The following is a 23,919-nucleotide window of genomic DNA, read 5'->3' on the forward strand; positions in this document are numbered from 1 at the left end:
TATACACATAGCAATTTATCAATGGAATACTCACGTTCCCCAGTTCCTATACTGAAGACACATATAGGAATGTTTAATGATACAATATACACTGCTCAAAAAAATAAAGGGAACACTCAAATAACACATGCTAGATCTGAATGAATGAAATATTCTCATTGAATACTTTGTTCTGTACAAAGTTAAATGTGCTGACAACAAAATCACACAAAAATCATCAATGGAAATCAAATTTATTAACCAATGGAGGCCTGGATTTGGAGTTACCCCCAAAATTAAAGTGGAAAAACACACTACAGGCTGATCCAACTTTGATGTAATGTCCTTAAAACAAGTCAAAATGAGGCTCAGTATTGTCTGTGGCCTCTACGTGCCTGTATGACCTCCCTACAACGCCTGGGCATGCTCCTGATGAGGCTGAGTATTGTGTGTTGTCTCCACGTGCCTGTATGATCTCCCTACAATGCCTTGACATGCTCCTGATGAGGTTGCGGATGGTCTCCTGTGGGATCTCCTCCCAGACCTGGACTAAAGCATCCACCAACTCCTGGACAGTCTGTGGTGCAACGTGACGTTGTTGGATGGAGCGAGACATGATGTCCCAGATGTCCTCAATCGGATTTAGGTCTGGGGAACGGGCGGGTCAGTCCATAGCTTCAATGCCTTCATCTTGCAGGAACAGCTGACACACTCCAGCCACATGAGGTCTGGCGTCATGCATTAGGAGGAACTCAGGGCCAACTGCACCAGCATATGGTCTCACAAGGGGTCTGAGGATCTCCTCTCGGTACCTAATGGCAGTCAGGCTACCTCTGGTGAGCACATGGAGGGCTTTGCGGCCCTCCAAAGAAATGCCACCCTACACCATTACTGACTGACTGCCAAACCAGTCATGCTGAAGGATGTTGCAGGCAGAAGATCGCTCTCCACAGCGTCTCCAGACTCTGTCACGTCTGTCACATGTGCTCAGTGTGAACCTGCTTTCATCTGTGAAGAGCACAGGGTGCCAGTGGCGACTTTGCCAATCCTGGTGTTCTGTGGCAAATGCAATGAGTCCTGTATGGTGTTGGGCTGTGAGCACAGCCCCCATCTGTGGACGTCGGGCCCTCATACCACCCTCATGGAGTTGGTTTCTAACAGTTTGTGCAGACACATGCACATTTGTGGCCTGCTGGAGGTCACTTTGCAGGGCTCTGGCAGTGCTCCTCCTGTTTCTCCTTGCACAAAGGCGGAGGTAGCGGTCCTGCTGCTGGGTTGTTGCCCTCCTACGGCCCCCTCCACGTCTTCTGGTGTTCTGGCCTGTCTCCTGGTAGCTCCTCCAGCCTCTGGACACTACACTGACAGACACAGGAAAACCTTCTTGCCACAGCTCGCATTGATGTGTCATCATGGATGAGCTGCACTACCTGAGCAACTTCTGTGTGTTGTAGAGTCCATCTCATGCTACCACGAGTGTGAAAGCACAACCAACATTCAAAAGTGACCAAAACATCAGCCAGAAAGCATTGGTACTGAGATGTGGTCTGTGGTCCCCACCTGCAGAACCACTCCTTTATTGAGGGTGTCTTGATAATTGCCAATAATTTCCATCTATTGTCTACTCCATTTGCACAACAGCATGTGAAATTGATTGTCAATCAGTGTTGCTTCCTAAGAGGACAGTTTGATTTCACAGAAGTTTGATTTACTTGGAGTTATATTCTGTTGTTTAAGTGTTCCCTTTATTTTTTTGAGCAGTGTAAATATACTGTAGTTATAAATGCCATATGTTACATAATATACAGTAGACAGTATACAGACCCCTGTTAAAATGGCAGGTTTTAATGTCACCTATAATAGGTACAACTTAATTGAAAAACAAACTGAAACCTTTCCGTGTGGAAAAATTAAAGAACTAAAATAATGTGGTTACATAAATATGCACACCTTTAAACTAATACTTTGTTGAAGTGCTCATTTTTTTAATATGACAACGTTGTCTTTTTTTGGGTGGAAGTGTATCAGCATGGCACATCTAGTATTGGCAATCTTGGCCCACTTCTTCTTGCAGTAGTGCTCCAAATCTGCAGACTGTGAGGGCATCACCTGTGTACTGCCCACATCAGGTCAACCCATACATTTTTCAATTGGATATGGAGATGTCTCACACAAAATAGTTAATAAATGACATTTCCCACATTTTTTTTTCTCAGGAAGTTATAAGGGTTAAAAGTTGAGCAGCGATTTCTCATTTTTCCAACAAAATTTACAAAACCATTTTTTAGGGACCACATCACATTTGAAGTGACTTTGAGGGGCCTATATGACAGAAAATACCCAAAAGTGACACCATTCTAAAAACTGTACCCCTCAAGGTGCTCAAAACCACAATCTAGAAGTTTATTAACCCTTCAAGTGCTTCACAGAAATTAACCCCTTTACCCCCCAAGGTGGTTTGCACTTTAATGACCAGGCCAATTTTTACAATTCTGACCACTGTCACTTTATGAGGTAATTACTCTGGAACGCTTCAACGGATCCCCCTGATTCTGAGATTGTTTTTTCGTGACCTTTTGCACTTCATGATAGTGGTAAAATTTATTCTATATCACATTTATTTGTGAAAAAAAAAAATCGCAATTTTCAAACTTTGAATTTTCATGCCCTTAAATCAGAGATATGTCACACAAAATAGTTAAAGGGGTTGTCCAGTACTTTTAAAAATAGGCCAATGTGTTTTAATGATAAATAGAAGCTTCTTTCTAACTACCTCCTGGTGCTGTTTCTGCCTGTGAGCGACGCCATCGGTGGCCGCTCACAGGCAGCACGTGACCCCCGGGTCGACATCCACTGACGTCACGACAAGTCCAGGCTGCAGCCGAGGGTCCCTCTTCCGCGTTCCACCGGTGGCTGCTGGGTTATGGGTGGGGTAATTAGAAAGAAGCTTCACCAAAACTTACAAAACAATTTTTTTATGGACCACATCACATTTGAAGTGACCTTGAGGGGCCTTTATGATAGAAAATACCCAAAAGTGACACAATACTAAAAACTGCACCCCTCAAGGTGCTCAAAACCACATTCAAGAAGTTCAGTAACCCTTCAGGTGCTTCACAGGAATTTTTGAAATGCGGAACGAAAAAATTAACATTTTACTTTTTAGTCACAAAAATTATCTTTTCGCCCAAAAAGGGTAACAGGAGAAAATGGACACCAAAATTTGTGCAATTTCTCCTGAGTACGCTGATACCCCATATGTGGAGGAAAACCACTGTATGGGTGCATGGCAGGGCTTGGAAGGGAAGGAGCACCATTTGACTTTTTGAATGCAAAATTGGCTGAAATTGATAGCGGGCGCCATGTTGTGTTTGGAGAGCCCCTGATGTGTCTAAACAGTGGAAGAAAACAATTAACATTTAACTTTTTTCACAAAAATGTTACTTTAGACCCTAATTTTTTTTATTTTCGCAAGGGTATCAGGAAAAAATGGACCCCAAAATTTGTTGTGCTATTCCTTCTGAGTAAGCAGATAACCCATATGTGGGGGAAAACCACTGTTTGGGCACACAACAGAGTTCGGAAGGGAAGGAGCGCCATTTGACTTTTTGAATGTAAAATTTGCTTGAATAATTAGTGGACACCCAGTAGCTACAGAGGGGGCGGGGGCCCACCCTGCGCACGCTGGAACCCTGCGCACGTTGGATACAGTTTTACTCCAGGCAGAGCAGGGAGACTCTGTCCCTGCACTGCCAGGCGGCCGATATGCAGGAGGGCCAGCATCAGGCCCCCCCAGCTCGTCGCTGCCGCAAGTTCACTGATGAGAGAGGGAGCGTGACACTCCTTCTCCCATCAGTCCTCTCTAAGTCTGACGTCAGTGACGTCATTACTTGGCGCCCGGCCCCCTGTGCTGAGATGTGCGGCACTCAGAGCAGTGAGGTAACGAGGAGGAGAGGTGAGTATCATGAGGAGGGGGCGCATTATACTACAGACTCTGCCTATGAGGGGGGGGCACATTATACTACAGACTCTGCTTATGAGGGGGGGCACATTATACTACAGACTCTGCCTATGGGTGGGCACATTATTCTACAGACTCTGCCTATGAGGGGGGGGGGGGCACATTATACTACAGACTCTGCCTATGAGGGGGGGCACATTATACTACAGACTCTGCTTATGGGGGGGGCACATTATACTACAGACTCTGCCTATGAGGGGGGGGCACATTATACTACAGACTCTGCCTATGAGGGGGGTCACATTATACTACAGACTCTGCCTATGAGGGGGGGCACATTATACTACAGACTCTGCCTATGAGGGGGGGCACATTATACTACAGACTCTGCCTATGGGGGGAGCATTATATTACAGACTCTGCCTATGGGGGGAATTATACTATAAGTAGGCTATTTGTACAGTGTGGGGATTACAGTTAGGGTCATACAGTGTGGGAGATAATGTGGGGTCTTTGCACAGTGTAGTGGCCATCATACAGTGTGGGAGATAATGTGGGGTCTTTGCACAGTGTGGGGTCCATCATACAGCGTGGGAGATAATGTGGGGTCTTTGCACAGTGTGGGGTCCATCATACAGCGTGGGAGATAATGTGGGGTCTTTGCACAGTGTAGGGGCCATCATACAGTATGGGAGATAATGTGGGGTCTTTGTATAGTGTGGGGACAATCATACAGTGTGGGAGGTAATGGGGGGTTCTTTGTACAGAATGGGGGCCATCATACAGTGTGGGAGATAATGTGGGGTCTTTCCACTTTGTGGGAGACATCAGTTTGGAGGTTACTTAGGGGTCAGTATACTGTGTGGGGGGGATACTATACAGTGAGGGGGCATTATACTGTGTAGAGGAGAGCTGTACAGGGGGGAGACTCAGGACATTATTAAATCTTAAGTGGGCACTTATCGTTATAGGGGAACTCAGATTATTATGACTGTCAGAGGGGCACACAGAAGGGCATTATTACTTTCTAGGGGGCATAATGTGGGCACTGTTTTCTAGGGCACTTGCACATTGCACTTGCACATTGCATTACTATATTCTAGAGGTTTGTTTTACCATCTAGAGGGGACACAGTACCACACAGTAGGTGCAGTAATAGGGACATGTACAGCAACAGAGGCTCAGTATTGGATTAAAAATGAGCCTTTGTTGTGATCTCTGCAGACCTGAGACTCTGAGCCCTGACTGGAGAAGTTGTCGTGTTGGTCTGGGCCAGATGGGAAAAGTGAACAATTTAATCAGAAAGAATGTCAACTGTAAGTTACTATATATAATTGTACTGTAATCTCCTATATGTTCTGCAGGACTGGTATCTATCAATATATGTCACCATATGGCGGTAATATCAGTGCTGTATAGAGATTATTTTCAGTAACAGCGCGGTCATCTGCTGAGGTTCCCCTACATCCACTCTCTGGGTGTGCCGCCATAGCTGTAATCAGGGTTTCCTGGTTAGGGGCCCACTCAGAAGTTTCGCCCCCCCCCCCCTTCCCTCCCCTGAACCAAAACCCTAGCTACGCCTCTGCGGACGCCATTTTGCATTTGGAGAACCCCTAATGTGCCTAAACAGTGGAACCCCCCCCACAAGTGACTCCATTTTGGAAACTACACCACTTAAGGATTTTATCAAGGGGTATAGTGAACATTTTGAACCCAGAGGTATGACACAGAATTTGAGAATTTGATAATATTAGGTCATCCTATTGAATAAGTTGTCAATAGTCTTGAGTGCAAGTGTTCGCTACTTGAGTTTGCATCGGGTACTCGGGTATTGCGGGTGCTCAAGTGACATGCTCGTGAAAACCGTGAAAAAAATGTTTCACGGTTTTTAGACACCCAAAAAAAGAGATGCGGGATCGCTCGTGAATGGCAGGCAATCCCCGCGAGTTTTTTTGGCTGTATAGCAGCTGCAAAACATGTGGGGCGAAGACTCGAGCACGTCACTTGAGCACACACTATACTCAAACACGCTATACAAACTCAAGTAGCGAGCACTTGCGCTCAACACTAGTTGCCGTTTCGTCATAATTTTTTTTTCTTTACTTCTGAAAAAATCCCAACCTTAGCCCAACCCTAACCCTAGAGTTTATTTTTTACGTTTTTTTTTACGTTTATACCGTTCCTTGTGCGATTTAAGTGATTAGATGACTTTATTCTTCGGGTCGGTGTGATTATAGTGATACCAGATTGATATCGGGTTTTTATGATTGACAGCTGTCACACACTAAAAAACCCTTTTTTTGCAAAGATTAGTTTTTGCATCGCCATATTTTGAGAGCTATAATTTTTCCATATTTCGGCTTGTTTTTTGCGGGACAAGTTGATGTTTTTATTGGTACCATTTTCGGGCTCATGACACTTTTTGATCGCTTTTTATTCCGATTTTTGGGAGGCAGAATAAACAAAAACAAAAAATTCAGGATTTTTTTAAATTTTTTTTATGCTGTTTCGCATGTGGTGAAATTAATAAGGCAGCTTTATTCTTCGGGTCAGTACGTTTACAGCAGTACCACATTTTTTTTTTTTCTATGTTTTGGCACTTTTACACAATAAAAACAATTTTATAGAAAAAAGAATTGTTTTTGCATCGCTTTATTCTAAGAGTTATAACTTTATTTTTCGGCCATTGAAGCTGTATGGTAGTTTGTTTTTTGCGGGACAAGATGACGTTTTCAGCGGTACCATCTTTATTTACATTCGTCTTTTTGATTGCGTTTTATTCCATTTTTTGTTTGGCGGTATGATGATAAAGCATTGCTTTTTGCTTTGTTTATTTTTTTTACCGTGTTCACTAAAGGGGTTAACTAGCAGTACAGTTTTATAGGTCAGGTCGTTCCGGACGCAGTGATACCAAATATGAGTACTTTTATTGATATTTTTTTTTCCCCATAAGTATTTATTTATGGGTACAGTATATTTTTATTTTTTGGTTTTATTTTTTTTATTTTTTTTTCCCCTTTCTGACACTTTTGGAACTTTTATACTTTAAGGGACTTTCACTTTTTACATTCTGATCGCACTGCGCCTGACCAAAGTAACTTCTTGCCTCCTGGTGACCCGGATGTTGTCATGACTACATCGGGTCACCATGACAACATCTGGGACCTGGCATACACACCGCGGGACGCCGGAGAGGAGGTAAGTATCGGCGCTTACCTCCGCATTGCTCCTGCAATGCTGAGATCGACTTAGATCGCAGCATTTCGGGGGTTAATGTGCAGGGAGCGGTCCGGCACCGCTCCTTGCACATAGTACCGGGTGTCAGCTGTGACAATCAGCTGACACCCAGCGGCGATTGCGCCCACACAGCCTGTGTGCTCGAGAAATCACCAGGGAGTACTAATACGTATCTGGTCCATAAGGCCCAGGGCACAGATACGTATTAGTACGCCTTGGACCGGAAAGGGGTTAATGGAATGTGAAAGGAAATTATGAGCATTTAACTTTTTGTCACACAACTTTTACTTTAGACCCAATTTTTTTTTCCACAAAGGTAACAGGAGAAATTGGACCTCAAAAGTTGTTGTGCAATTTCTCCTGAGTACGCCGTTACCCCATATGTGGGGGAAAGCCATTGAAACACTGAGAAATTTTGCCCCCCCCACGGGAAGCTGCCGCCATCTACCTGAGGTAAGATGGCGCCGTAATTTTAATGCGATCAACGCGACTGTAGTTGCGATGCTGCATTAATGGTGAGACATACCTGGTCATTAGGGCCTAGGGTATCCGTCGAGACTTCCAGCGCAACAGTGAGTGTGATGCATTTCATCCACACCACACGACAGACAGGACTTTATTTTTTCTTCATGGGATGCCAGGGTGTGGGAGGAGAACAGTAGCCCCTGGCCACAACTACCACCCTGCACCCGCCTCCCAAAAATATTGGCGTAGTCGGTAGGATTCAGAGTCCTCACACAGAGAGAGCGGAGGAACCTCTGAAACAGGTAAGATGGCGGCTGTTAGAAGTCCCAAAATGGTGGCCATTGAAAATTCTAAAATGCTGGATGTTGGCTTGAGGCTGGCAAAAGCTCTGCCCACCATGGGCGTCGGAACAACAAAATGACACGAAAATCTGTCTGGTCTGGGCAGTGGCCTGTGCCCAGAAGACCACCCATCGTGAGTGGTGCCCGCCCCTGGTGGGCACAACGGAAGAAAAAGAATCCCCACCGATTGCTGGGAGTCAGAAGAATACCCACCCCAGAAGAGGCTGAGCAACAGATGAGTACGCTTAAAGCGAAGCAGGCTAGCGCCATTGCTGGTGAGCATGATAGAGAAGGAGCAGCAAGTCATGGAGCGGTTCGAAGTGACTAGAGAGATATCGGCCGCAGTATAAAGCATGGTGGCCAGACGTGAAGGGTATGCCCTGTAATGCCCCAGTTGTGCTTGTTTCACTGAGAAAATGAAGCCAGGGATTGTTCCGCATCCCTGAGGGCAGGAGCCCTGCAGAAAAGATCTGAGGTGTCCGGTACTGACTGGCCAGCACACCCACAGAAAAAAAAAAAAGTTTTGCTTTTGTGTGTTTTACCCCATGCCAGTTATTTTGCGCTTCTTGCACATTCCTCTTTGTAACAAAAACAGACTGTGTGTGTGTGTGTGTGTGTGTGTGTGTGTGTGTGTGTGTGTGTCTTCTCTATGGACTGTTCTCTTTATCCCATGAACTGCCTTTACTCTTACCTTGACTCTCCCTACAGGAGCTGATGAGCAGCACACTTGCTTTAAAGGGGCTGTAGTCTACAAAAAGGAGGGAGGGGAAAACTGGACAGACCCAATGATGGAGCCGAGTCATTGTTCCTTAGACTGTCGGAGCTGTTTTAAGTTGGCCAACGGGCCATTTAGTTCCAAAAGCTTCGGACACTCTGTGTCTGGGTCCCCAGAGCAGTTGGACCGGGTTTCAGACGGACCCGTGTTTAAAAAGCAATTTGGACACTGTGTCGGGGTCCATGGAGAAAAGGGACCAGGGTCTTGCAGACCTGGGTTTAAAAGGGATCGGGGTCAGGCGGACCCTTAGTACTAAATGGACAACCCCAGGGTCGTGCCAAGTTGAAGAGGATTAGTAGTACGATGCCCAGGACTGGAGGGCAATAATGTGTGAGCCAGAAGGCCGGGTTTAAAAAGTAAAAAAAAAAAAAGCAACTAAACAAAAAAAAAAAAACGACTTAACTAAGAGTGTTATAAATAATTTTGTGTCTGAGAATGTTTAATAGATGCTTTACTTTAAATGTAGTTTTATGTGCTAATGCACATGTTTGTATTCTACCGGTACCATATGACGGCCATGTTTTAGGAGGGAGGTATATAAGGGTGTGACAGGGGACACTCGTGTGCTTCATGCCTCCTTAATAAAACGAGTATTCTTTCCTTTAGTGATGTGGATATTTCGATACTGTATATATTTTGATGTACGGTTTTCTGATTATTAATGCTGTGTATGATTTAAATGTATAGGGAAAGCATAGGGTATAGTTTAGGGCTTAGTGATGGATGGAAACATTAGGGCTCATAGGCAGTGGTGAGCCTTTTAGTGTATAGGCTATAAGGCATAGTTTAGGACATAAGAAGTTCAGGGCATGTTGTTAGAGGGTAGTGACTGCAGTTAAAGGGGTTTTCCCACGAACAAAAGTTAATTTTAAAAACTGTCAGTGTCTGACCGTGTACGGAACATGGTCTGATCATACCACAGCTCCTGGGCAGGGGGGGAAGCAACAGACAATACAGTCATTACATCAGGGGATCGCAGAGGATTCATTTTGTGAGGTAAAACATTTCACTGCCTGTTTTTAAACAATATTTTACCTCACAAAATGAATCCTCTGCGATCCCCTGCTGTAATGTCTGTATTGTCTTTTTCTTCCTCCCCTGTCCAGGAGATGTCTGTGTCTGACCATGTACAGAACATACCACAACTTTTAAAATGAACATTGGTTCGTGGGAAAACACCTTTAAGTGATGAAGGGTGAAGTTTGCCCAGCAACCAAAGGAGACAGTTGGTGATTGGTTCAGTTAAAAGTGGGAGGGGTTTTGGGCCAGTGAAGAGTAATGGTTTTGACAGTCAGAGAGGTAAGGAAGATCGATAAGGGAGTTGTAACGTTCAAGATTGTGCAGGAGGAACAACTGAGAGGAAAGGCAGATTGGACCAGAGGGCCGGAAACGTACAGAAAGCACGGGATAGTGAGGTACAGCATGCGGATGGCCTCCACTTCATTCAGCAGTATCTCCTGAAAAATCTGGGGCCTACAGCCCGAATCAGGTGTGGACATGGGTACCTCTTTCATCTCCCAAAAAAGGGAGCCAGAAGAGAGAGTGATACTGAAGAGTGGGCCAGGAGGCATGGGACCTGTAGAGCCGGAAAGAGCATCTTGGGAGCCAGAAGGGCCAGAAACGAAAGGAATGGAGAGCTCAGGATGACAATATGGACACATGCTGTACTGTAAGTGTCATGGAAACTGTGAATTTGTTGAGTAAAGTTAATATGTTAAAAATGGTCACAGAACCTGTCATTCATTGTGTGGATTCATCTGGACCCGGGACTGTGGTACCCGTCGAGACTTCCAGCGCAACAGTGAGTGTGATACATTTCACCCACACCACAGGACAGACAGAACTTTATCTTTTATTTGTGGGGTGACAGGATGTGGGAGGAGAACAATAAACCCTCGCCACGACTACCACCCTGCGCCTCTCAGAAATGCAGCATTAGGAAGACTGTGGAGATTGATAAAAACCATACCGGTGCTCCATGACCACACTAAAACTGGCACAAGTCAAGGGGCAAGTCGTTATCAGATATGTTCAGCATCAGGCTTTTAGGCTGTTGCTTATAGGCCAACTTATTTTAAAGGAGTTGTCCACCACTGGACAACCTTTTCTTAGAGGACCTTTCACCAAATTTTTCATGTTGAACTGGAAACCCGATGTAATATGTGCTGCAGAGTAGAATAAAGCTTTTTTTAAAATTTTACCACTCCTTTGCGTAGATATTAGCAATTAGATATTTGGCATCTAATGAGTTCACCTTAGTTAAGTCCAAGTGGGTGTTATTAAATAGTTTTCACTTGGGGCGTGTACTTCTTCTCCCTGTATGGCACTGACTAATCATAAGCAAGCGGCAACACAGAAGTGCAGAAGTACCTGTGATGATGTCATCAGGGCACATGACCAAGATTAAGATCTAGCACAGAAGTGTAGAAATATTAAATGGAGTACTTTTATAGCCGGCTGTATTAGGCAGTCCCAAATACAATGAATGGATGGGTTGTATGCATATGGGCCCTCAAGCCATCAGAAAGTAATGTTAGAACTGTTCACTGGATTGTACTTTTTAACCCCTTTCCGGCCCAAGGCATACTCATACGTATCTGTGCCCTGGGCCTTATGGACCTGATACGTATTAGTACACCCTGGCGATTTCGCCCGCACACAAGCGGTTTGGGCGAGATCGCCGCCGGGTGTCAGCTGATCGTTACAGCTGACACCCGGTGCTATGTGCCAGGAGCGGTGCCGCATTGCTCCCGGCACATTAACCCCAGAAATGCTGCGATCGAAATCGATCGCAGCATTCCAGTGGCAAGAGGAGGTAAGCGCTATACTTACCTTCTCATCCGGATCACCAGGAGGCAGGAAGTTACTTTGGTCATGCAGTGCACTACCAAAGTAACTTCTCCCTGTGCAGCACTGACAGGCTGCATAGCACAGGGATGGTTCTGCATTCCTGTGCTATACAGCCTATCAGGCTGCAAAAAGTGAAAGTCCCATAGTGTAAAAGTAAAAAGTAAAACAACAAAAAAAAAAATTGTTAAAATATCTATGTGTGTATATGTGTGTGTATATATATATATATATATATATATATATATATATATATATATATATATATATATATATATATATATATATATATATATATATATATATATATATATATATATATATATATATATTTATTTATATATATATATATATATATATATATATATATATATAATATAAGCACACATATTTGGTATCGCCGCATCCGGAACGACCTGACCTATAAAACTGTCTCGCTAGTTAACCCCTTTAGTGAACACGGTAAAAAAAAAAAATGAAACAATGTTTTATCATCAGACCGCCAAACAAAAAATGGAATAAAACGCGATAAAAAAGACGAATGTAAATAAAAATAGCCGCCATACAGCTCCAACGGCCGAAAAATAAAAAAGTTGTAGCACTCAGAATAAAGCAATGCAGAAACAATTCTTTTTTCTATAAAATAGTTTTTATTGTGTAAAAGCACCAAAATATAAAAAAAATATATAAATGCGGTACCGCTGTAAACGTACTGACCCGAAGAATAAAGCTACCTTATCAATTTTGCCACACGCAGAACAGCAAAAAAAAAAAACACAATTCCTAAATTGTTGTTATTTGTTTATTCTGCCTTCTAAAAATCAGAATAGAAAGCGATCAAAAAATGTCACGTGCCCGAAAATGGTACCAATAAAAACGTCATCTTGTCCCGCAAAAAACAAGCCGTCACATAACTCTGTCGGCCGAAATATGGAAAAATTATAGCTCTCAAAATATGGCGATGCAAAAACTAGTCTTTGCAAAAAATGCGTCTTTTAGTGTGTGACAGCTGTCAATCATAAAAACCCGATATGAATCTGGTATCTCTGTAATCGCACCGACCCGAAGAATAAAGATGTCTAGTCACTTATACCGCACGAGGAACGGCGTAAAAAATAAGCTTTAGGGTTGTGCTAGAGTTAGGCTAAGGTTAGGGTTAGGCTAGGGTTAGAGTTGGGCAAGGATTGAACTAGGGTTAGGGTTGGGGTTGGGATTTTTTCAGAAGTAAAGAAAAAAAAAATTACTACGATATGGTGACTAATGTTGGGCGCAAGTGCTCGCTACTTGGGTTTGCATCGGGTGCTCGAGTCTCCGCCCCAAATGTTTTGCAGCTGTTACACAGCCAAAAAAAACTCGCGTGGATTGCCTGCCATGCACGAGCGATCCCCGCATGTTTTTTTTTGGGTGTCTAATAACAGTGAAACATGCAGGGCAGGGACTCGAGCATGTCACTTGAGCACCCGCGATACTTGGTGCATACCTGAGTACCCGATGCAAACTCAAGTAGCGAGCACTTACACCCAAGACTAATGACAACTTATTCAATATGATGACCTAATGTTATCAAATTCTGTGTCATACCTCTGGGTTCAAAATGTTCACTATACTCCTTGATAAAATCCTGGAGGGGTGTAGTTTCCAAAATGGAGTTACTGAGAGGAGGGGGGGGGGGGGGGGGTTTCCACTATTTTGGCACATCAGGGACTCCCCAAATGCAACATGGCGTCCGCTAATTATTCAAGCAAATTTTACATTCAAAAAGTCAAATTACCTTCCGAACCCTGCCGTGTGCCCAAACAGTGGTTTTCCCCCACATATGGGGTATCGGCTTACTCAGGAGAAATTGCACAACAAATTGCATGGGGCAATTTCTACTGTTACCCTTATGAAAATGCTAAATTGGGGGCCGAAAAACATTTTTGTTGAAAAAATGTGAAAATTTTATTTTTACGGTTCAATGTTATAAACTTCTGTGAAGCACCTGGGGGTTCAGGGTGCTCACCACACATCTAGATAAGTTCCCTAAGGGGTCTAGTTTCCAAAATGGGGTTACTTGGGGGTTTCCACTGTTTAGGTACATCAGGGGCTCCCCAAACGCAACATGGCATCTGCTAACTATTCAAGCAAATTTTACATTCAAAAAGTCAAATGGCGCCCCTTCCCTTCCGAACTCTGCAGTGCGCCCAAACAGTAGTTTTGCCTCACATATGGGGTATCGGCTTACTCAGGGGAAATTGCAACAAACAAATTTTGGGGTCCATTTTTTCCTGTTTCCCCTGCGAAAATAAAAAAAATTGGGTCTAAAGTAACATTTTTGTGAAAAAAGTTAATGTTCATTTTTTTTTTCTTTCACATTCCAAAAATTCCTGTGAAGCACCTGAAGGGTTAATAAAGTTCTTGAATGTGGTTTTGAGCACCTTGAGGGGTGCAGTTTTTAGAATGATGTCACTTGGCTATTTTCTACAAAAAGGTTTTGTAAATTTTGTTGTAAAAATAAGAAATTGCTGGTCAACTTTTAACCCTTATAGCTCCCTACTAAAAAAAAAAAAAAATTTGGTTCCAAAATTGTGCTGATGTAAAGTAGATATGAGGGAAATGTTATCTATTAACTCTTTTGTGTAACATATCTCCCTGACTTAAGGGCATGAAAATTCAAATTTGGAAAATAGCGAAATGTTCAAATTTTTTACCAAATTTCCGTTTTTTTCACAAACGCAGGTGATATCGAAGAAATTTTACCACTATCATGAAGTGCAATATGTCACGAAAAATCTCAGAATCAGGGGGATCCGTTGAAGCGTTCCAGAGTAATTACCTCATAAAGTGACAGTGGTCAGAATTGTAAAAATTGGCCTGGTCATTAACATGCAAACCACCCTTGGGGGTATAGGGGTTAAAAGCATGTAAATAGCAAATATTATTTATGATCTACAAAGTGAATATCATTGTTAATGGTGGGGCAACGAATCTGCAGTTAAAATTGTTCTTATATGTAAGTGAGGTGTTAAGAATAGATCTTTGGGCCGGACACCGATCTCCCTGAGAATCTGCCTTTATATCTTATTTTATATGGAGCGCAAAAGGTGCTCTTCTGGCCTACACAGGGATCCAGGAGAATCAAAAGAGTAGTGACCATGTGTCCATTTTAGTCTTTTAAAAAACCTATTTGGAGCAGACTTCTGATGATTTTTTTTTTTATATTTTTATTTTTTTAGGAGGATGAAAAAAGCAGGAGGAAGCGAATGCAAAGACGGTAAGAGAATATTTTATTTTATCATTTTAAGTTGTGTAATGTGATCTCACTTTAGCCCCTTAAGTTATTTCATTTGTTTTGGTCATCATCTACCCTCCCTCAAATTCTGTATTTGCAGGCAGAGCTTTGTTATGGTGAAAGGAGCTGCCCTTCTCCTGCAGGAAGAGGGTGAACCAGAAGAAATTGATAAGCCGCCTCAAACAGTAGGCCCCAGTGAGCAAGAGCTCCATCTACAGTCCATGCTTAGACTACTTTGGCAGGAGGACACTCTGAAACTGGTGAGATTTTTTAACCCCTTTTTCACGATGTACGTAATAATACGGCCCTGTGCCCTAGGCTTTATGGACCAGGTACGTATTATTACGACATGGCGATCGCGCCCGCACACAGGCTGTGTGGGTGCGATCGCCGCTGGGTGTCAGCTGATTGTGACAGCTGACACCCGACACTTTAACCCCCTAAATTTAGTGAGCGAGAAGAGGGACAAAAGCCCCTCTGCACTGACTGATTATAATGTATAGCAGTGATCCTGCACTGCTATACATTATAACTGTGATCAGACTGCAGAAAGTGAAAGTCCCATAGTGGGACTAAGATAAAAGTGTAAAAAAAAAAGTTGTAAAAATTAAAAATAAATTGCGTATATTAAGTGTGTAATAAATAAGTATATATACAGGGTGGTCCAAAAATAGGTGGATAAAAAGTGTAATAAGGTTATGAAGGGGGAGATTTATCAAACATGGTGTAAAGTGAAACTGGCTCAGTTGCCCTTAGCAACCAATCAGATTCCACTTTTCATTCCTCACAGACTCTTTGGAAAATGAAAGGTGGAATCTGATTGATTGCTAAGGGCAACTGAGCCAGTTTCACAGATCTAATTTTCACTGATAGATCTCCCCAAAATCTGTTTTCTTTTCAGATAATTCAGATAACACAAAATGCTGAAACCGTTAGAGCAAATTGGTTTGAAACATTTGGTACTCAAGCCCCAAAGAGACAAACCATTTACCGCATTTGTGACAAATTCAATGCCATTGGCTCAATCTTTAATACTCAACCCAAAACAGTCTGTGCAGAAGATAATAAACAACTTGTTACTGAAACATTTGTTCAGAGTCCAAAAAAGTCCCCAGAAGAGCCTCTTTGGAATTGGGAATTTCACTAGCTTCTATCATGCGAATCCTGAAATCTATTGGGTGGAAAGCTTATCGTCCACATCTAGTTCATGGTTTATTGAAGGATGATCCAGACAGGCGGCTCCAATTTAGTGTTTGATAAATCTCCCCCTTTATAACCTTATTACACTTTCTGTCCACGTACTTTTCGACCACCCTGTATATATTAATTTGATGATTATGGACTACAGCAAATGAAAACACAAAAAGTCATTATCTCAGTAAATTAGAATAATTAACAAAAACACCTGCAAAGGCTTCCTAAGGGTTTAAAAAGGTCCCTTAGTCTGTTTCAGTATTCTCCACAATTACTGCTGACTTGACAGATGTCCAGAAGGCCGTCATCGACACACTCCGCAAGGAGGGTAAGCCACAAAAGGTCATTGCTAAAGAAGCTGGCTGTTCACAGAGTGCTGTATCCAAGCATATTAATGGAAAGTTGAGTGGAAGGAAAAATTGTGGTAGGAAAAGGTGCACAAGCAACCGGGATAACCGCAGCCTTTGAAAGGATTGTTAAGAAAAGGCCATTCAAAAATTTGTGGGAGATTCACAAGGAGTGGACTGCTGCTGGAGTCATTGCTTCAAGAGCCACCACACACAGACGTATCCAAGACATGAGCTACAAGTGTCGCATTCCTTGTGTCAAGCCACTCATGACCAATAGACAACAGCAGAAGCGTCTTACCTGGGCCAAGGAGAAAAAGACCTGGACTGTTGCTCAGTGGTCCAAGTTGTTGTTTTCAGATGAAAGTAAATTTTGCATTTCATTTGGAAATCAAGGTCCCAGAGTCTGGAGGAAGAGTGGAGAGGCACACAATCCAAGCTGATTGAGGTCTAGTGTGAAGTTTCCACAATCAGTGATGGTTTGGGGAGCCATGTCATCTGCTGGTGTAGGTCCACTGTGTTTTATCAAGACCAAAGTCAGCGCAGCCGTCTACCAGGACATTTTAGAGCACTTCATTCGTCCCTCTGCTGGCAAGCTTTTTGTACATGGAAATGTCATTCTCCAGCAGGACTTGGCACCTGTCCACACTGCTAAAAGTACCAATACCTGGTTTAAAAACAACAGTATCACTGTGCTTGATTGGTCAGCAAACTCGCCTGACCTTAACCCCATAGAGAATCTATGGGGTATTGTCAAGAGGAAGATGAGAGACACCAGACCCAACAATGCAGACGAGCTGAAGGCTGCTATCAAAGCCACCTGGGCTTCCATAACACCTCAGCAGTGCCACAGGCTGATCGCCTCCATGCCACGCCGCATTGATGCAGTAAGTGATGGAAAAGGAGCCCTGACCAAGTATTGAGTGCATTTACTGAACATACATTTCAGTAGGCCAACATTTCAGATTTTAAAAACCTTTTTCAAGCTGTTGTTATAAAGTATTCTAATTTACTGAGATAATGACTTTTGTGTTTTCATTGGTTGTAAGCCATAATCATCAACATTAACAGAAATAAACACTTGAAATAGATCACTCTGTTTGTAATGACTCTATATAATATGAGTTTCACTTTTTGTATTGAAGAAATGAAATAAATGTAATTTTTGAGGCTATTGTGATTTTGTGAGAAGCACCTGTATATGCTGCCGCTATCCTAGTATACCCCCCCATCATTGTTTATTCTGCACCCATCATTGTATATGCTGCCCTCATCCTGGTATATCCCCATCATTGTTTATGCGACCCCATCCTGCTGGCGCAGCTGTTCATCGCATAGAAAAAAATATAATAAACACTCCTACTTACCTTCCTTCCTCTCCCGCTCCGCATTGTTTTCTGAAGCCGGTAGCTGACTTGAGCGTTCAAGCGACGGGGGTGAATGATATCACTGCCATGCTCCCAGCCGCGTGTATGCTGACATCAGCTGCTGGCCTCTGATTGGCCAGCAGTGTGTATTGTGGCACACGGGCCTGGCAAGTTCATGCTCTGCAATACACTTCAGCTGGATGTGCATTCGAGAACGTACATTTAGCTGTAGTAGGGGCTGACGGCGGGCTCCTTATCCGCCGGGCCCGGTCCATGAGCGCTTGTGCTGAGTCGATGGCGCGCGTGCCCTTAGGGGAGGGCTCTGCGTGTTTCCTCTGCCACGCGTGCCATAGGTTTGCCAGCACTGAGTTAGGGTGATGAGTTGGGGGCCCGTACCCATACCAATAAAGATGAATTGTTTGCAGATTTGTAGATGGAATGGAGCAAGATCCCTCAAGATGTCTTGAATTCCCTAGTGGCTTCAATGCCCCGTCACTGTGGTGCAGTAATTAAAGCAAGAGGTTATGCTACAAAATACCAAGTTATAGCATTGTAAACAATGAATTACTCCCTATGATCTTATCAATAAATATTATATGCAAAACATTTTGACATTCAGTTTTCTTTAATTAAATGACCAAACCTCTATTCAAAAGCATTTTGGTTAAAATCAAGGTCTTGCATGATGACAACTTCATGCACTTTCAATTCATCACCAGGGAAATGGCATCACAACAACCAGACAGAAGTAATCACACTTAAAAAAACAAACAAAAAAAAAAAACAAAAAAACATTTGGTCGCCACTGTATGCCTCCTTATGAATTAGAACAAAAATTAATGATTAATGTTTGATAATACATTTGGCACATCTCTTAACATTTTCGTCTTGCTTTTAATGACCAATTTTTTTGGGACATTGTAAATACATCTTAAATCTGCTTAAACCATGACCATTTCACTGTTCAAATTGTGTTTCAAATCTTTAGTAAATAGGTCTGAAACTAGATGTGTTAATTTGTTCCAAAATGTGTCAAACTTCTTTGAATTCATCTTCAAAGTTGAACACTCACTATAGTAAATCTGAGCTAATATACTGTCAAGTCTAATGCTGCCTATCCCTGATATGCCGCTAAAAGAACTCGCAGATGCTGCCATCTGTGCAAGGAATAAATGCTGGCAGTTCTCGACTGTCAACTGTATCTGCTGTGAGAGTTTCCTGAAATCACTAGAAATTTAAAAAGCGCATTTTGGCCATGATTATTTGTTTTATCTCCTTTGTATAAACAATATATTCTTGGTGAATGCCATGAAGCTGAATTTTCAGTTTTGGAGAGCATTTTTCTTCTGGTAGAAAGAATTCATTCTTCATTTCATTGCCATTTTAGTAATTCCAAATGCTGGTTATCTTTTCCCAATAGGCGGTTCGTCTGGAGGCCATCCGGTCATGTCTAACTAGATATCTAGTTGTGGTTTCCTCCATTGGTAGATCTACAGAAGAACAGACAATTCTGCTTGGAGTGGACTTCGCCCATGATGGGTAAGACTTTCTAATAATATTTACCACTGTGACTAAAGATAAGGCACACGACACAATACACAAAATAATTTGTCGACCAAGAAGTCTCACAATCCTCCAGCCCTATTTCAAACAAACCGAGAATTGCACATTGGTACTTGGTGGCGAACAAATGTCTAGCTGCACACCTTCTGTGTCCTCTATCTACCAAAGGAAACAGGAAATATGGAAAGAGCTGATCATGCTCAGTGGGCAGTTTCTGGAATGTACTATGTTATCCACCACTGATCCAACCACTCCTCAAATGACCTACCAGTAGTTAATGTGTTTTCTCTATAAACTTCTTATTCAGAAGCTATGAAACCTATTGAATGCTCCTCATTGCTTGGCGGCTTTGGATCCATCTTGTTGCTAAGCTTCAAATTTGCCTGGGTTCACCTTTTAAGTTTAAACCTCAAAAGAGACTGTATATTTTGTGATGTGTTTACAAAACTGGGAGTTATGGATTCCACTCCAACCATATATTTAAAGAGGTTGTCCACTTATAATAATAATTTTTTATTTATATATCGACAACATATTCCGCAGCACTTTACAATTAAGCGGGGACATGTACATACAATAAATTCAATAGAAGGTAAGACAGTTTAAACAGTCACATTAGAAGTGAGGTCCCTGCTCGCCAGCTTACATTCTACAAGGAAATGGGGGGACACAATAGGTGAAAAGTGCTTGTTATTTCAGGTCTGGCAATTATAATAAGTAGGGATTTTCATATAAAGCTGCATAATCCGGTCATCAGATAGTATGTTTAAGTGCAATAATCAAGTATTGAGTGCAGTTATTGTCTGTGTGGAGACAGATGAATAGTAGGGTGCAGATTCTAAATAATTAGAAGGAGGGAACAGGGGAAAGTTGGTTTACTGAGTAGTTGAGGTGGTAGGCTAGTTTAAAGAGATGAGTTTTTAAAGCGCGCTTGAAGATGTGGGTGCTAGGCATCAGTCGGATCGTCTGGGGTAGTGCATTGCGGTGATTTCTATAGTAGTAGCTGGATGTGAAATCATACCTCTCTGAACGGGATAGACTGATTTTGGATAATGGGGTACACAGAAATAAAAGAAAATTCTGGTAAACCATTCTTACCCTGTGAATTAGGACCTGTGGGAATGCGGCAATATTCTGATTTATCTACAGGGCATTAATTAGATAGTGACTTGAAACGACTCTGGTGAATTTTAGTATTATGGAGAGGAAAGAAAAGGTAGATTCAATTATTTGACGCAAGTTATTTGATGCAGGTTGGTTATAAGGAATTAGTTGCATATATAAATATAATGAGCAGTATTTAAAAAACAAAAAAATCTTAAAACATTAAAAATAATTTTAAAAATTATAAAATATTAAATATATTTAACAAAAACAATATAAAAATATTGAAAAAATATATATTTGAGAAAGTATTAAAATATATTATATATATAGGTGGGAATAATTAAATGGAATTTATACTTTGAGACTAATGTATTTATATTTGGTTAGGGATTATTTAGGTATATAAATTTACTTGTGGATGATGTCTTGTAATTTGTTATTATTTTTATAAATTTTTGTATAGTTTTGTTATTATATATTGTTTGTTGGTCTTCCTTTTTATGTTAATGAGAATTGTGTCATTTTCGTGGATTTGTCTATATATATTTTGACTGAATGTATTTAACCGCAATTGAAAAAAGCCTTGGACAGGCTGAAACGTCTTGTGAGTTGTGGAATAAATGAATCAACCATCAACACGTGAGTGCCGGGATTTGCTTTTCCTAGAAACATTGTTTTCAACGTGCACCACCCCAGCTGTACAGAGTGCCGACTAGATTCTCTTGATACTGTAAACCTGAAAAGAGACTGTATATTTTGTGATGTGTTTACAAAACTGGGAGTTATGGATTCCACTCCAACCATATATTTAAACAGGTTGTCCACTTATAATAATAATAATTTTTATTTATATAGCGACAACATATTCCGCAGCACTTTACAATTAAGCGGGGACATGTACATACAGGAGTGAGGTCCCTGCTCGCCAGCTTACATTCTACAAGGAAATGGGGGGACACAATAGGTGAAAAGTGCTTGTTTTTTCAGGTCAGGAACTTATAATAAATAGGGATTTTCATATAAAGCTGCATGATCCGGTCATCAGCCCTTATGTTTAAGGGCAATAATCAAGTATTGAGTGCAGTTATTGTGTGTGTGGAGATAGATGAATAGTAGGGTGCAGATTCTAAATAATTAGAAGGAGGGAACAGGGGAAAGTTAGTTTACGGAGTAGTTGAGGTGGTAGGCTAGTTTAAAGAGATGAGTTTTTAAAGTTTTAAAGCGCACTTGAAGATGTGGGTGCTAGGCATCAGTCAGATCGTCTGGGGTAGTGCATTCCATAGAACTGGCGCAGCACGAGAGAAGTCTTGGAGACGGAGGTGCAAGGTTCGAATTATGGGGGATATTAGTCTTAGGTCATTTGTAGAACGGAGGGCACGTGTAGGACAGACAGAGATGAGAGAGGAAATATAAGACGGTGCAGAACTGTGGAGAGCTTTGTGGGTGAGAGCGATGAGTTTATATTGGACCCTGTAGCGAATGGGCAACCAGTGTAATGACTGGCACAAGGTGGAGGCATCGGTGAAGCGGCTGGACAGAAATACCCTGGATGCCGCATTCAGGATGGATTGGAGAGGAGAAAGTTTGGTAAGAGGGAGACCGATCAGAAGAGAGTTGCAGTAGTCCAGACAAGAGTGAATAAGAGCGACAGAGTTTTGGCAGTTTCAAAGGTGAGAAAAGGTCAGATTCTGGAGATGTTTTTAAGATGCAGGTGACAAGAGCGAGTGAGTGATCGGATATAGGGAGTAAAGGAAAGGTTAGTGTCGAATATGACCCCAAGGCAGCGGGCGTGCTGCTTGAGAGTTATGGTTGAACCCTCCAATGTAATTTCGATCTTAGGTAGCGTTAAGTTAGTAGAGGGGAGAAACACAAGAAGTTCAGTTTTGGAGAGATTCAGTTTAAGATAAAGGGAGGACATGATGTTAGAGACAGCAGACAAACAATCCTTGGTATTTTGTATTAGGGTAGGGGTGATGTCAGGAGAAGTGTATAATTGGGAGTCGTCAGCATAGAGATGATACTAGAACCCAAATCTGCTGATTGTTTGTCCAATAGGGACAGTATATAGAGAGAAGAGGAGGGGGCCTAGGACTGAGCCCTGCGGAACCCCGATAGTAAGGGAACGAGGAGAGGAAGAGGAGCCAGCAAAAGATACCGTGAAGGAGTGGTTAGAGAGGTAGGAGGAGAACCAGGAGAGAACGGTTTCCTTGAGGCCTATAGAGCGGAGGATAGTGAGAAGGAGCTGGTGATCCCCAGTGTCAAATGCTGCAGAGAGATCCAGGAGAATCCGAAGGGAACAGTGATCTTTGGATTTAGCTGTTAATAGGTCATTAGAGACTTTAGTAAGGGCAGTTTCAGTGGAGTGTGAAGAGCGGAAACCAGATTGTAGAGGGTCAAGGAGAGCGTTATTTGAGAGAGAGTGGATTAGATAGAAGTGGACCAAGCATTCCAGGAGCTTGGAGATGAAAGGAAGGTTAGAGACGGGTCTGTAGTTAGCAGTGCAGTTATGTCCAGGGATGGCTTTTTAAGTAAAAGGGTTATGATGGCATGTTTAAATGAGGAGGAAAAGATACCAAGGAGCTGGGTAACTTCTTCTTCTGTAACAGGCTTTTAATGCGGCAGGGAAGGGGAGATTGGGCTGAGATGTCCTGATGGATGTGGTTGATTTTTTTCTAGGAAATAAGTGGCCAGATCCTCACCGATGAGGTTGGTGATGGGGGTCTGTGCTTTAGGGCTCAGGAGGGAGTTTAAGGTTTCAAAAAGTCGTTTTGGATTGTTGGATAGTGATTGATGAGGGTGGTGAAGTAGGATTGTTTGGCCAGATGAAGGGCAGAGTTATACATTTTGAGCTTGAATTTATAGTGGATGAAGTCTTCTGCTAAAAGAGATTTTCTCCACTGACGCTCAGCACACCTTGAGCAACGCTGAAGAAAACGTGTTTGCATCGTGTGCCAGGGCTGCCGTTGTCTGTGTCGGGTCTTTCTGCGTGTAGAAGGTGCTGCTTCACCTAGGGCACTCTTCAGTGTATTATTGTAGTGTGACAATGCTAAGTCTGGACAGGAGAGGGAGGAGATTGTCCATAAGCTGCTGTGTATTAATGGTATGTGTATTCCTAGAAGTGTGGTAAGTGGGGGTGTCTCAGGTGAGGAGACAATTCTGGACAGAGATGGAAAGTAGGTTGTGGTCTGAGAGCGGGAGAGGGGAGTTGGTAAAGTCATGCAGTGAGCAGAGACTGGAGAAAACCAGGTCCAAAGTATTCCAATCTTCATGCGTAGGAGAATTAGTAAACTGTGAGAGGCCGAATGAGGAGGTTAGAGAAAGTAGAGGATAGGCTGATTTGGAAAGGGGATCATCGATGGGGATGTTAAAGTCTCCCATGATGAGGGTGGAGATGTCACAGGATAGAAAGCGAGGAAGCCAGGTGGCAAAGTGATCCAGGAACTGGCGGGAGGAGCCTGGAGGGCGATA

The 23,919-nt window shown here is 42.5% G+C and overlaps 1 protein-coding gene across 1 annotated transcript in view; it reads left to right on the forward strand.

Annotated features, from left to right (window-relative positions):
• Positions 1-23,919, forward strand: part of SSH3 (slingshot protein phosphatase 3) — a 158,696-nt gene that overhangs the window by 30,512 nt on the left and 104,265 nt on the right. The window contains exons 2-4 of the mRNA XM_073686147.1: positions 14,818-14,855; positions 14,974-15,133; positions 19,202-19,320. Coding sequence (XP_073542248.1) covers positions 14,818-14,855; positions 14,974-15,133; positions 19,202-19,320 — 317 coding nt within the window. The remainder of the gene's footprint in view (positions 1-14,817; positions 14,856-14,973; positions 15,134-19,201; positions 19,321-23,919) is intronic.

The sequence above is a fragment of the Phyllobates terribilis genome, unplaced genomic scaffold (genome assembly GCF_046119375.1).
Source record: "Phyllobates terribilis strain yellow unplaced genomic scaffold, ASM4611937v1 Scaffold_5__5_contigs__length_657084704, whole genome shotgun sequence".
Taxonomy (NCBI): Eukaryota; Metazoa; Chordata; class Amphibia; order Anura; family Dendrobatidae; genus Phyllobates; species Phyllobates terribilis.